The 15,008-nt window shown below is 44.6% G+C and overlaps 1 protein-coding gene across 11 annotated transcripts in view; it reads right to left on the minus strand.

The window, feature by feature from the left end:
• Positions 1 to 15,008, minus strand: part of HAUS8 (HAUS augmin like complex subunit 8) — a 438,075-nt gene that overhangs the window by 366,296 nt on the left and 56,771 nt on the right. For 8 of the 11 annotated variants that reach the window (XM_073657881.1, XM_073657870.1, XM_073657846.1 and 5 more), the window contains exon 3: positions 3,729 to 3,784. The exons of 2 other annotated variants lie outside the window; for them this stretch is intronic. In XM_073657881.1, coding sequence (XP_073513982.1) covers positions 3,729 to 3,784 — 56 coding nt within the window. Of the gene's footprint in view, positions 1 to 3,728; positions 3,785 to 12,910; positions 13,016 to 15,008 lie in introns of those variants that run through there. One more of the 11 variants, XM_073657969.1, reaches the window with a different exon arrangement.

A 15,008-nucleotide genomic window follows, 5' to 3' on the forward strand; every position in this document is an offset into this window, starting at 1 on the left:
TTCACTCTGCTTCAGCCCTCAGGTCCTGTTTCCAGTTACCTGCCAGTCACCTGCCAGATTCCTGCCTGTTACCTGCCAGTCACCTGACAGATTCCTACCTGTTACCTGCCAGTCACCTGACAGATTCCTACCTGTTACCTGCCGGTCACCTGCCAGATTCCTGCTTGATACCTGCCAGATATCCGTTTAGCTGCTTGCAAGCCTGCGGTCCGACGGTCTGCCTTCCGACACCTGTCAGTCTGTCTATGGACCAGCCTGCCCGCTCACCTTGGAGCGCTCGTCTGCTACCTGCCTGCTAGCCTACCTGGAGGCTCCGCCGTCACTTGCCGTGACCACCTGCCTGTCCAGAGACTCTCGCCTGCTCACCTAGGAGCGCTCACCTGCTACCTGCCTGCTAGCCTACCTGGAGGCTCTGCCGTCACTAGCCGTGACCACCTGCCTGTCCAGAGACTGTCCCTGTCACTTGCCGTGAGTACCCGTCCTTCTACCCAGAGACTGTCCCTGTCACTTGCCGTGACTACCTGCCCTTCTACCCAGAGACTGTCCCTGTCACTTGCCGTGACTACCTGCCCTTCTACCCAGAGACTGTCCCTGTCACTTGCCGTGACTACCTGCCCTTCTACCCAGAGACTGTCCCTGTCACTTGCCGTGATTACCTGCCCGTCTTCCCTGGGAGCCACCCGCTTCCTTACAAGGACCGCCCCCTTGTATAGCTGCTCAGAGGTTCCGCCTCCCAGACCCGTTACAGTCTCCCAAAGATCCCAGTAAGGCTCTGCCCACATTTATCCTGTGCTCTGCGCTGAGCACTTACACCAGAGTTTCCGTGTAAATCTCTGAAATACATGATTCAGCCGGAACCCATGACGGAAGATTCACTGTAATGAGGCAGATATAGGCCACTGTGGACACCGTCTAGCCTGGGATCCCACGGTGTCATTTGTTTTAGGCGTGCATAAAAGTGCGGTTGGCCACAGTTTTGTGCACTTCTGAAAAAAAGGACACCGCTAAACAGAGGCCAGACGGAGTCCAGAGTAACTCTGCTGCCTCATTACAGTGAATGGATCCTGCAGGGGTTTCATCTGAATTACATCACTTGGAAATTTAGATGGAAACCCCGATGTAAGTGCTCAGCCTAGAGCGCCGGATAAATGTTACATAAAATGTTCCCAATAAAAGCTTCAACTCAGTCCTCAAAAAAAGCTAGTCCCCACTCAGGTCCGTCATCTGTTAAAAATATAAGGGACTTCCAAGTTATTGGTAGCAGAAAGGCTCTGGAAAAGCGAAATGGCCCTTGCCCCCCTAAAGAAATTCAGAAAATTTTGTGCTCCCAAATCCAAATGCCTATTCTACAATAATTTGTTCTCCAATTGTCAAATAGCACTCCGTCCCCCCCAGATCTCACCGTATGGCTAAGCGGTACGATACAGCCACATATGGGGTATTGACACTTTTAGAAGAAATTGTGACACATTTCGGCACCATTTTTACCCATTGCCCTGTGTGAAAATGTAAAATCTGAGGGTAAAACATTTTTTTGTGGTAAAAATATAATTATGCTTTTTTCACTGCCCAATGGTATAAATTTAAAAATTAAAAAATACTCACTACTTCCCTAGATGAATTCCTTGAGAGGTGTAGTTTACAAAATGGGGTCACTTGTGGGGGTTTCTGCTGTTTTGGCATGTCAGCGACTCTTCAAATGTGACATGGTGTCTGCTGCCTATCCCAGCCAACATAGCGCTCCTTTCTCTTCCGAACCCTGCCGTACACCAAAGCAGTGGTTTTCCCCCACACATGGGGTATCGGCGTACTCAGGAGAAATTGCACAACAAATTTCATGGTGCAATTTATCCTGTTACCCTTATGATAATGCAAAATTAGGAAATGAAAAAAATGGTGGCACTTGTGGGGGGTTTCCACTGTTTAGGCACATTAGGGGCTCCCCAAATGTGACATGGCGTCCGCTAATTATTCAAACAAATTTTACATTCAAAAAGTCAAATGGCGCTCCTTCCCTTTCAAACCCTGCCATGCGCCCAAACAGTAATTTGCCTCCACATATGGGGCATCAGCGTGTTCAGGAGAAATTGCACAACAAATTTTATTGTGCAATTTATCCTATTACCCTTATGATAATGCAAAATTAAGGGATGAAAAACGGTTTTGTGGGAAAAATGTGAAAATTTTATTTTTACAGCTCAATATTATAAACTTCTGTGAAGCACCTTGGGGTTCAAGGTGCTCACCACACATCTAGATAAGTTCCCTAAGGGGTCTAGTTTCCAAAATGGTGTCACTTGTGGGGGGTTTCCACTGTTTAGGCACATCAGGAGATCTCCAAACGCAACATGGCGTCTGCTAATTATTCAGACAAATTTTACATTCAAAAAGTCTAATGGCGCTCCTTCCCTTCCGAACCCTGCAGTGCGCCCAAACAGTGGTTTTCCCTCACATATGGGGTATCAGCACGCTCAAGAGAAATTGCACAAAAAAATTTGGGGTCCATTTTTTCCTGTTACCCCTGTGAAAATAAAAAAAATTGGGTCTAAAGTAACATTTTTGTGAAAAAAGTTACATGTTAATTTTTTTCTTCCACATTCCAAAAATTCCTGTGAAGCACCTGAAGGGTTAATAAAGTTCTTTAATGTGGTTTTGAGCACCTTGAGGGGTGCAGTTTTTAGAATGGTGTCACTTTGGGGTATTTTCTGTCATAAAGACCCCTCAAAGTGACTTCAAATATGATGTGGTCCCTAAAAAAATGTTTTTATAAATTTTGTTGGAAAAATGAGAAATCGCTGGTCAACTTTTAACCCTTATAGCTCCCTAACAAAAAAAAATTTTGGTTCCAAAATTGTGCTGATGTAAAGTAGACATGTGGGAAATGTTATTTATTAACTATTCTGTGTGACATATCTCTCTGATTTAAGGGTATGAAAATTCAAAGTTTGAAAATTGCAAAATTTTCAAAATTTTCGCCAAATTTCCGATTTTTTCACAAATAAACGCAAGTTATATCAAAGAAATTTTACCACTATCATAAAGTACAATATGTCATGAAAAAACAATCTCAGAATCAGGGGAATACGTTGAAAGTGTTCCAGAGTTATTACTTCATAAACTGACAGTGGTCAGAATTGAAAAAATTGGCCTGGTCACGAAGGCAAAAACAGGCTCTGGTGCGAAGTGGTTAATCGCATAAGATACGCATGACTATATGTAGTCATGCTGATCTTATGTGATCCAATGCAAGTCAATGGCGGCGATTTCGCAGCGAAATCGCACTAGAATTAGTCTTGCTGCGGGTTTTACCGCAATGCGAATTTGCAGCGGAAATTTCCGCATGAGCACAACACATGCGGATTCGCATTGCAGTACATGGCAGACCTATTACAAGCGATTTTAATGCGTTTTCGCAGCGAAAATACGCCGCAAAAACGCATTAAAACCGCTTCGTGTGCACAAAGCCTTAAAGTCTGATTGGCTGCCACACTATCAGTGAGCACAGCAGCTCTGCCAGTGTAAATGGAACGCTCAGCTCACCAATTGGCTGCTGCACTGTCAAGTTGTCATGACTTCAGCGTCAGATGCACTAGTGGACAAGGGTATGGTGACCATTGCACTTTTTTTACTATATGATTCTGTCTGGGGACCAATATGTCCCGAGAAGGGACAATGTCTTTTAGCACAAAAGGTTTGTTATCCAGAAGTATGAGTGAGGGAGAGCATACCTTTGTGTTTTTAGGCTTATCATACTGCATGTAACGAGATTTCACCACCTTTGGACCTGTTAAGACAAAAAAAAGTGCTATTAGGTTATTGTATTTGTGTTTTAAATCAGTTTACCTTTCAGATGTGCATGTTTGCCATTGTTTTTTTATTTTTGGAATCTTATAATAAAAAAAAAAAATTATATACATTATATACAGTACAGACCAAAAGTTTGGACACACCTTCTCATTTAAATATTTTTCTGTATTTTCATGGCTATGAAAATTGTACATTCACACTGAAGGCATCAAAACTATGAATTAACACATGTGGAATTATATACTTAACAAAAAAGTGTGAAACAACTGAAAATATGTCTTATATTCTAGGTTCTTCAAAGTAGCCACCTTTTGCTTTGATGACTGCTTTGCACACTCTTGGCATTCTCTTGATGAGCTATAATAGGTAGTCACTGGAAATGGTCTTCCAACAATCTTGAAGCAGTTCCCAGAGATGCTTAGCACTTCTTGGCCCTTTTGCCTTCACTCTGCGGTCCAGCTCACCCCAAAACATCTTGATTGGGTTCAGGTCTGGTGACTGTGGAGGCCAGGTCATCTGCCGTAGCACCCCATCACCCCAAACTTTTGGTCTGTATATATATATATATATATATATATATATATATATATATATATATATATATATATATATATATATATATATATATATAGTCCTTTATTATAAACTTTTAAAAATTAAGGGGAAATATGACAAAATTTATAACCGGTGGTGAAACCTGTGGCAAGAGGTGGAGGGGGAGTGGAGGCTGAAAAAAAAAATTACGCAACCATATGCGTTTCGAATGCTTTGGTATCAGAGACTCTAATGTTATTAATTTTCTCATATTTCCCCTTTATTTTTAAAAGTGTTTATAATAAAGGACTACTGTTTTCAACACATCGTGGAAATATGAATCTGGGAGCAGGATCAAATCCTTTCTTCCCCTGCATACCTAAAGCCTCACTGAGGGCCAGAAAACATTCTCATAAGTCTCTTAGAAGCACAGGTCAACATCCCCACTCCCCATAGAAATTATCAAGCATGGAAGACCATTTTAAAATCACATGTACTTTGGCCCTACTTTAATCTGCTCTGGATGAAAAATCTGCAACATGTAAAGAAAAAGTTTACTGTGCTACAATAACTGCTGTAAGGATTATTTTAGTTTTTTTTATCTATGGATTTAGGTATATAACACCAGAAAATGATAAAATGTTCTAATATACATGTATTTCAAATTATGTTCATATACGATTCTTAAACCAGCACAAAAGGCCCCCAATAGCAGCTGTGTAATGCAGTGGGCTAGTAACAGAGTGCTCATGTCTCTACAAGTGAACTTAAAAAGGGAAAGTATCATCAGAAAACAACATTGTTTAAAGTAGCGTTCCCACAAATTTTGTAATGCTCTAAACCTGTTTAAAATGTGCACAGAGTAAGTGTGGTAATAAACTCACTAATTTCTAGCATTAGGTTGAGCTATCCTAATCACAATGTGTGAGCCGGAAGTCGCTTTTACAATTTAAGCCTATGGAGCGTCAAAACGAAATTCCAAAGACATATTGTAAAAGAGACTTATGGCTCACACATAGATCCCAGTGTGATCCATCAAGTCAGAAAAAGCTGTCACATGAGTGAGAGGAGAAACAGGACAGCATGAGAAACCAGGGAAGACAGCAATCAATATGTATATTAAAACACACTTACACTACATGCAGGTTTAGCCAAAGTGGCTTCGGAGATAAGTGGCAGTTAGTCAGGGCAGGAGTCAGGTAACCAACACTTTGACCACTTACTCTCTTTTAACTATGTTTCTGTTAGCTCTCACTTTTTCCTCTATAGTCCTCCACTTTCTAGTAACCCCTCAAATCCCTACACCTAGTAAGGAACTGTTCATCTCTCCCTCCATCCTCCCCATTCATCTCACCTCCTCCTCAGAATTATTCCTCAACATTCAATCCTGGATCTCCAAACACAGACAGCCACCTCGTGCTCTCTCTTGCTCCCACCTGCTAACACTTTCTCTGCTCCTTCTCACTGCTGGAGATATATCTCTCCAAATCCTGGTCCTCCTCACCATATCCCCACAGTTACTTCTACCTCCTATCCACGACCTTCCACAAACTGTCGCAATCCTTCTTACCTCATACTCATCCAACTAATCCCCACTTCCTCAGTTGCACTAACAGGAGCTCTATGGAACGCTCGCTCCGTCTGCAACAAACTTTCCTACATCCACGACCTTTTCATTACTAACAAACTTTCCTTCCTTGCCATCACCGAAACCTGGCTCACCCCCTCTGACACAGCCTCCCCAGCTGCACTTTCGTATGGCGGATTCCACCTTTCCCACACCCCCCGCCCCAACAGCAAACATGGTGGAGGCGTAGGTTTTCTCCTGTCAGATACCTGCGCTTTCACCCAAATCCCACTGCCACCCTCCGTTACACTCCCCTCTTTTGAGATGCACTGTGTGCGCATCTATTCCCCCTCTGACCTCCAACTGGCCGTCATCTACCAACCCCCCCAGGGCTAGCCACCACTTTCTTAGACCACTTCACCACCTGGCTTCTTCACTTCCTTTCCGCTGACATCCCCACTATCATAATGGGTGACTTCAACATCCCCATTGACACTTCCCACTTGTCTGTCTCTACGTTCCTATCCCTCACTTCCTCCTTCGGTCTTACTCAATGGTCTTCTGCAGCTACTCAAAGATAGCCACACACTGGACCTCATCTTTACCCGCCTCTGTTCCCCATCTAACCTCTCCCTCTCTCTGACCATAACTTCCTCACATTCTCTACCCTCTCCTCTCCAGGTGCACAATCCCCACTCCACAAACTTACACACGCTCGCAGAAACCTCAAACACCTTGACCTACACTCACTCTCTGAATCCCTCCTCCCTCTTACAGACATAAATTCCTTACACAATGCAGATGTTGCTGCCGCTTTATATAACACTACAATAGCTGCAGCTGTCGACTCGATCGCCCCTCTCACACATACCAAAGCTCCCACAATCAACAGGCAACCCTGGCACACCAAACTTCCTAAAGTACTGCGACGGGCCTCCAGGGTTGCGGAGCAGAGATGGAAAAGGTCCCACTCCATCGAGCACTTCATCGCATTCAAACAATCCCTCACTATTTTCAAGTCCACACTCACTGCAGCAAAACAAACATACTTCTCATCTCTAATATCCTCCCTGTCCCACAACCCTAAACAGCTATTTAACACTTTCAATTCTCTCCTTCGTCCCTCAGCACCTCCTCCCTCTTCTCTCATCTCAGCCGATGACTTTGCCTCATTCTTCAAGCAGAAGATTGACACCATCAGACAAAGCTTTTGCCTAAAGTCCGAACCACCCTTCCTCATATCTACTCAACCTTCCTCCTCCAAACCCCACTTCTCCACCATTACAGAAGGTCAAGTCTCCTCTTTACTCTCCAAATCACACCTCACCACCTGCGAACTTAACCCAATCCCATCCTACCTCATCCCTAACCTTACCACAGTCTTCATCCCAACCCTAACCCACCTCTTCAACCTGTCACTAACAACTGGTGTCTTCCCCTCATGTTTCAAACATGCCTCAATCACACCCATCCTCAAAAAGCCCTCCCTTGACCCATCCTCTCTGACTAGCTACCGCCCCATATCACTTCTCCCCTATGCCTCAAAACTACTAGAACATGTCCACCTTGAACTGTCCTCCCACCTCTCCTCCTGTTTCCTCTTCGACCACCTACAATCTGGCTTCAGACCACATCACTCGACTGAAACTGCCCTGACCAAAGTCACCAACGACCTACTAACCGCCAAATCGAAGCGACACTACTCCATCCTCCTCCTTCTGGACCTGTCATCTGCCTTCGACACAGTCGACCACTCCCTCTTACTACAGATTCTCTCATCTCTTGGCATCACGGACTTAGCCCTTATCTTGGATCTCCTCATACCTAACAGACAGAACATTCAGCGTCTCCCACTCATGCACCACCTCCTCATCTTGCTCCCTATCTGTCGGTGTCCCCCAAGGTTCAGTTCTAGGACCTCTGCTCTTCTCCATCTACACCTTTGGCCTGGGACAGCTCATAGAGTCTCACGGCTTTCAGTATCACCGCTATGCCGATGACACACAGATCTACCTCTCTGGACCAGATATCTCCTCCCTACTAACCAAAATCCCACAATGTCTGTTCGCCATCTCATCCTTCATCTCTGCCAGATTTCTAAAACTTAACATGGATAAAACAGAGTTCATCATCTTTCCACCCTCTCATTCATATCCCCCATCTGACCTATTCATCAACGTCAATGGCTGTTCACTCTCCCCAGTCCCACAAGCTCGCTGCCTTGGGGTAACCCTAGACTCTGATTTCTCCTTCAAACCACATATCCAAGCCCTTTCCACTTCCTGCCAACTCCAACATATCTCCCGGATCCGTGCATTCCTCAGCAAAGACTCTGCAAAAACACTAGTGCATGCCCTCATCATCTCCCGCCTTGACTACTGCAACCTCCTGCTTTGTGGCCTCCCTTCCAACACTCTTGTGCCCCTCCAATCTATCCTAAACTCTGCTGCCCGACTAATCCACCTGTCCCCCCGCTATTCCCCGGCCTCTGCCCTCTGTCAATCCCTTCACTGGCTCCCCATTGCCCAGAGACTCCAGTTCAAAACCCTAACCATGGCATACAAAGGCATCCACAACCTGTCTCCTCCATATATCTGTGACCTAGTCTCCTGGTACTTACCTGCACGCAACCTCCAATCCTAACAAGATCTCCTTCTCTACTTCCCTCTAATCTCCTCTTCCCACAATCGCATACAAGATTTCTCCTGTGCATCCCCCCTACTCTGGAACTCTCTACCCCAACACATCAGACTCTCGCCTTCCATGGAAGCCTTCAAAAGAAAGCTGAAGACCTATCTCTTCCGACAAGCCTACAACCTGCAGTAACCACCGCCCCACCACATTACTGCATGACCTCTTCTACCCCCACCTACCGTATCCTCACCCATCCCTTGTAAACTGGGAGCCCTCGCAGGCAGGATCCTCTCTCCTCCTGTACCAGTCACTGACTCGTTTTGTTAAGATTATGCAAATGTTTTTGCTATGTATATCCCTATCATATGTAAAGTGCCATGGAATAAATGGCATTATAATAATAAATAACATCATTTTTCATGGCTTTGCTTGTAAAAGTAGCTTTATATACTTTCCCCTGCAGCACACAATGCTTACCACATGGTGGCAGAAGAACATCACCTTGTGAAAGTCTAACATCCTTGTGTTTGTAAGGTCTAGTCACACATAAAGCCCTCCATCATGGCAGTGTTGGCAGATTTCTTACCATTCTTTAACTGAACACTTCCTGATAAACAAGTAGCAGAAAACCCCCTATATGGTTTTGTGTAAGTTCTTTAAAGCAGACTGCACCTTGTACTTTTCATTTCTCAAAATAAAACTTTTGAGCTCAAATCTGTGTATTTTTTTTAATAAACTGCAATGCAATGGAAGGTCAAAAACAAAGAAAATATGTTGTTATCATTCAACATGGAGTACATACATAAGCACAATAAGAAAAACAAAACAAAAAAAAAAAACAAATCATCGCCCCATTGTGGGTTTTTTTTTTTTTCACCACTGGAGTGGTGCTACTAATCCAAGTTCCCTGCCCCTAGTATTATACTTACCAACCACCGTCTTTACCTCTGAGTGACGCCAGGAAGAGAGCTGATGGTCACAAGTGCTAAATTAAGTCTGTTAGGGCCTCGTTCTGGCTCAGGTCAGAAGCTACAGAAGACAACCACAGCAGCACCGATAACACATGAAATGGCGCCTGGTGAGTTTATGACTAGATGTGGGAACTTCGATTAGTGACATCACTACAGAGGTATAAAAAAAAATGCTGGTGTGGTGCTTCAAGAGCAATGTAACAGTGAGAGACATACATGGCCGAGATCATACAGCCAGGGTCAGATACATGTTGCCCGATCTGTGGACAGCATGTATCAGCTGACACGTGACCTTTTAGGCTGCGTTCACACATTGCGTATTTTCGCGCGCTTTTTTGCGCGCGCTTTTTGAAAATACGCAATGTGCTTTGTGTCTGCCAGCAAAGTGAATGGGAAATTCACTTTGCCGTTCAGACACTGTGTAATTTTACGCAGCGGGAAAGAGCAGCTGCGTAAAGAATTGGCATGTCAATTCTTTACGCAGCTGCGTACTGCGCTTTCTCTCTATTGTGCCCATTATAAGCGATGGAATTACGCAGCGGTGTTCACACACTGCGTAATTCCATCGCTTTTTTATGGAGGCACAGGATGGATACTCACCTACCCAATGTCAGGGGAGAGGCATCCGGTCCGCTCCAATCCCGCGCTTCCAGCATCTGCCGGTGAGCCGATCATCTGTTAGCTAACCGGCTTGTAACCGGCTTCCGGTCAGCTGATTACAAGCCGGTCAGCTGATAGCTTCACGGCAGATGCTGCAAGCGCGGGACGGAGCAGATGCGTCTCTCATCCATCGGGTAGGTGAGTATCCATAGTCTGTACATACACTGCTAGGGACACACACACACACGACACATAGACACACAGAACACACAGACACAGACAGTACACACACGACACACAGACACAGACAGTACACATGTCATCCTTCATTTTCACACCGCGTTTTTTGCTGCGCTTTTTTACGCAGTGTGTGAATGGAGGTGCTTTTTTTACCTGCTTAAAAAAATACAGGTAAAAAAAGCAGGAAAATACGCAGCGTAAAAAACCGCAGGGAAATACGCAATGTGTGAACGCAGCCTTACTCATTCTGCAGCCAGCAACAAACAGTGCAGCCAAGAGGCTACAGATGGCAAAGTGCAAACATTTTAATGAAATCCAAATTTCAAAAATTATATTGATACATAAATAAATACATTTACAAAAAAATTAAAGTCTCTAAAAAGGTGGACAACCTATTTAATCCTAATGTACAAATCTAATAAAACAGGATGATTTCTAATGATAGCATTCAAACATTGTGCAGTAATTAGGATACGAAGGAGCCTGAGGCAAGACATAACATACACTATTTTCTTTTTTATACAATAGACTTGATGGACGAGAAGTTGGACCCAAGTCCAAAAATGTTTGCCCTGGTATACAGGAAACAAGGTTTCCCTAGAAATTCCAGATCTCCAAATGTGGAAGTTTATGTAGAAGTATGTAGAAAATCCTAGTAATTGTGCCAGAAAAGAAACCGCTTATACTGTTTTTTTTCATGACGAGTAAGTGCACTTTCAGGTAACAATTCAGAAAGCAGTTTTGTGGGGACATAAGGAATAAGACCATTTCTGGCCAAGGTATGACAGTCTGCACTTTTCAGGGTTTCCTTCTGCACTAGAGGCCTACCCATTTTCTCTTTGTGTGAACTGCATTTTACTCTCTACGCTCACCACAGACATTCAGGCAAGCGCATTATAAGAACACTAGATGGTGGCCCGATTCTAATGCATCGGTTATTCTAGAATATGTATGCGGCCGACCGGGCGCAATCAGCAGAGCGGTGTTTAAATTTAGCGCCAATATCGCTGATTGGTCACGGGCGCGACCAATCAGCGAACCGTGTTAGTGACGACCGGGGAGCAGCGCAGCCTGTGCGGGTACTTTCGCTGCGCTTTCGCCGCTAGCACCGCTCATCTCCCGGCTGCGTCACCGCTGATCTCCCGACGGTGGCCTGCATGTTTCAAATCCGGTGCCAATTCGCGGCCGGGCTAGCGCCGCTCATCTCCCGGCGGCGTCGCCGCTTACCTCCGTGCGGCAGATGAGCCGCTAACGGCCGCCATCTTGTTATGAAATCCCGCGTCGCTGATTATCCGCGGCCGGACCAATCAGCGACGCGGGATTTCCTGGACGGATAGACAGACGGGATAAGACGATTAGATATATTAGATATGTTGCCAGTGTGTGTCAGAGGGAACACACACACACACATCCATGATACCCAGTGTAGCAGTGCACATGGCCAATTAAAATAAAATTGTATACACACACTGTGTTCCAAATTATTATGCAAATAATATTTTCTCAGATTTTCCAAAATTACCTATATGAATTGCAGTTAGTTATTTGACTGGAAAATTACAATATTAGAGTACAATTGAAAGGTTTTTGTACAAACTGCCTATGATAACAGTATATTTTTAAAAAAAATAAAACACTCAAACTGCACTCAAAATGCATGTTCCAAATTATTATGCACAGCAGAGTTTTCAACCTTTTCATTTTAATAAAGAACAAAAAAAATGGTCATTTTTGAAATTATAAGCATTAGCAGGTTATTACAAACTGAAATCAAACAGTTTTCAACTCAAAACTTTATTCTAGATGATGTTACATTTGCACATAGGACCCCTTGTTCGAAAGGAGCTTCTGAACTCTCTCGTCCATTGAATTTGTCAGGTTTTGGATGGTTTCTGCTTTAATTGTTTTGCATGAGGACAGAATACCCTCCCAGAGCTGTTGCTTAGATGTGAACTGCCTCCCGCCATCATAGACACTCCTTTTGATGATGCTCCAGAGGTTCTCAATGGTGTTGAGGTCAGGGGAGCATGGGTGCCACACCATAAGTTTATCCCCTTTTATGCCCATAGCAGCCAGAGATGCAGATGTGTTATGTGCAGCATGAGACGGGGCAATTGACTTGCATTGGAGAGTCTCGTCCAATATAGGTGGCAAAACGCAGCATGCTGCAATTTTTTTCAGTCAGGTCTGAGCGAGTGAGTGTGAGTGTGGGGCGGGTTGCAGATGAGCAGGCAATCAAAACAACATTAGGCTGCGTTCACACATTGCGTATTTTCCCGCGCTTTTTTGCGCGCGCTTTTTCAAAATACGCAATGTGCCTTGTGTCTGCCAGCAAAGTGAATGGGAAATTCACTTTGCCGTTCAGACACTGTGTGATTTTACGCAGCGCGAAAGAGCAGCTGCGTAAAGAATTGACATGTCAATTCTTTACGCAGCTGCGTCCCGCGCTTTCTCCTATTGTGCCCATTATAAGCGATGGAATTACGCAGCGGTGTTCACACACTGCGTAATTCCAGCGCTTTTTTATGGAGGCGCAAGAGAAACTATGGATACTCACCTATCCGATGGATGGGAGAGGCGTCCGGTCCGGTCCCACGCTTCCAGCATCTGCCGGTGAAGCGATCAGCTGTAAGCTAACCGGCTTGTAACCAGCTTCCGGTCAGCTGATTTACAAGCCGGTCACGTGACAGTCAGCTGATCGCTTCACGGCAGATGCTGGAAGCCGCGGGACCGGACCGGACGCCTCTCCCATCCATCGGATAGGTGAGTATCCATAGTTTATTTCTTTTAAAGCAGTGTATGTACTGCAGCCAGAAGCTGTCTGTACATACACTGCTAGGGGGACACTCACACACACGACACATAGACGCACAGTACACACAGACACATACATTACACATGTCACACTTCATTTCACACTGCGTTTTTTGCTGCGCTTTTTTCCGCAGTGTGTGAATGGAGGAGGAAAAAAAAGAAGGAAAATACGCAGCGTAAAAAAACGCAGGGAAATAAGCAATGTGTGAACGCAGCCTTAGTCAGAGTGCAATACAATTTTTATCGAATTGCACTTGTCAGTTTCTCCTCGCAGATCAGTCAGTATGAGCCCTTATAAAGCTGAAAGTGTCATTTGATACCTCACTGACAATAGATGGTGTAGAGTGAATGAACAGTGTAGAGAGACAAGAAGTGACTGATCAGTGAACAAAGTATTTTTCTCCAATAAGATAAGATATGACCAACTGTGTTATCATTGCTTCTACTATTGATTTAAAGGAAAATAAATTTGCTAGGATGTGTGCCCACTCTGCGTTTTCCAAGCGTTTATACTGCGGAATTTCTGCAGCATAAACGTTTGGGAAACGCTTGGTAATCCGCCCCCCATGGTCCCCAATGACAAGCCGAAATGTCAATGCCCATACTGCGCTCAAAAATCCGCAGCATGTCCATTAATTTTGTGGACACGCAGCGTAATCGCCGCCATTGACTTGCATTGGACCATGTGACATCCGCTTCACTGCATGTGCACAAGCGGATATCACACGGTTCTATGTGCGGATGGTACCCATGTCTGGAGGAGAGAAGACTCATCCAGACCTCGGTACCATAGAAACTGTAAAAAAAAAAGAATTTAAAATAAAAAATAAAGTTTATACTTACCTTCCGATGTCCTCCCGGTGTTCTGTCCACGCCGTCTGGTGTCTTGCAATGCTCGCGCAGTTGTGAAGGAACTGCCATAAAGTCACCGCAGGTCCTTCACACCACCGCGACCATTGCAAGACACCGGACGCAGCGGAGAGAACACCGGGAGGACATCGGAAGGCAAGTATAAACTTTTTTTTTTTTTTTTACCATTCTTATTCTTTTTTTTTTTTAACTATTACTTGGTCACACTATATAAATCCATGTCGGTTGCATGGATTTATATAGTGTGACCAAGTTGTCAAGCACTTTTCCAAGTGATGCTAAAATCGCTTGGAAAGCGCTTGATAACCCGCATGCAAAAATGCATGTGAAGAACGCTTCAGGCTATGTGCCCACGTTGCGGACCTGAAGCATATTTTTTACGCTTCTCCCTGGCGGGAAAATCGCATGCGGATATTACATGCGGTTTTCCCGCCAGGTAGAAGCGTTTGTGAGGCGTCTTTGCATGCATTTCCGCATGCGGGTTATCAAGCACTTCTCCAAGCATCACTTGGAAAAGTGCTTGACAACTTGTTCAGAATGGTAAAAAATAAAAAAATAAAGTTTATACTCACCTTCTGATGCATTCTCTGCCCCGTCCGGAGTCTTGAGCGGCTCACGCTGTTGTGTGCAGGACCTGCGGTGACGTCATTGAGTCATGTGGTGGGTCACATGACTCAATGACGTGGCAGGTCCTTCAGACAACAGCGCGACGGAGGGAAAACATCAGAAGATAAGTATAAACTTTATTTTATTCCTTTTTTTTACAGGTTCTTTGGTACCCAGGTCTGGATGAGAGTCTCCTCTCATCCAGACTTGGGTACCATCCGCACATTGATTCCGCTGCGCTTCCGCAAAATTAATGAACATGCTGCGGATTTTTGACCGCAGCATATACGCTGCGGAAAAATCCGCAGCATGGGCATTGACATTGCGGAATGCCATTGGGGACCATGGGGTGCGGATATACATGC

This window comes from Phyllobates terribilis, unplaced genomic scaffold (assembly GCF_046119375.1).
Source record: "Phyllobates terribilis strain yellow unplaced genomic scaffold, ASM4611937v1 Scaffold_1__5_contigs__length_1240528914, whole genome shotgun sequence".
Lineage (NCBI taxonomy): Eukaryota > Metazoa > Chordata > Amphibia > Anura > Dendrobatidae > Phyllobates > Phyllobates terribilis.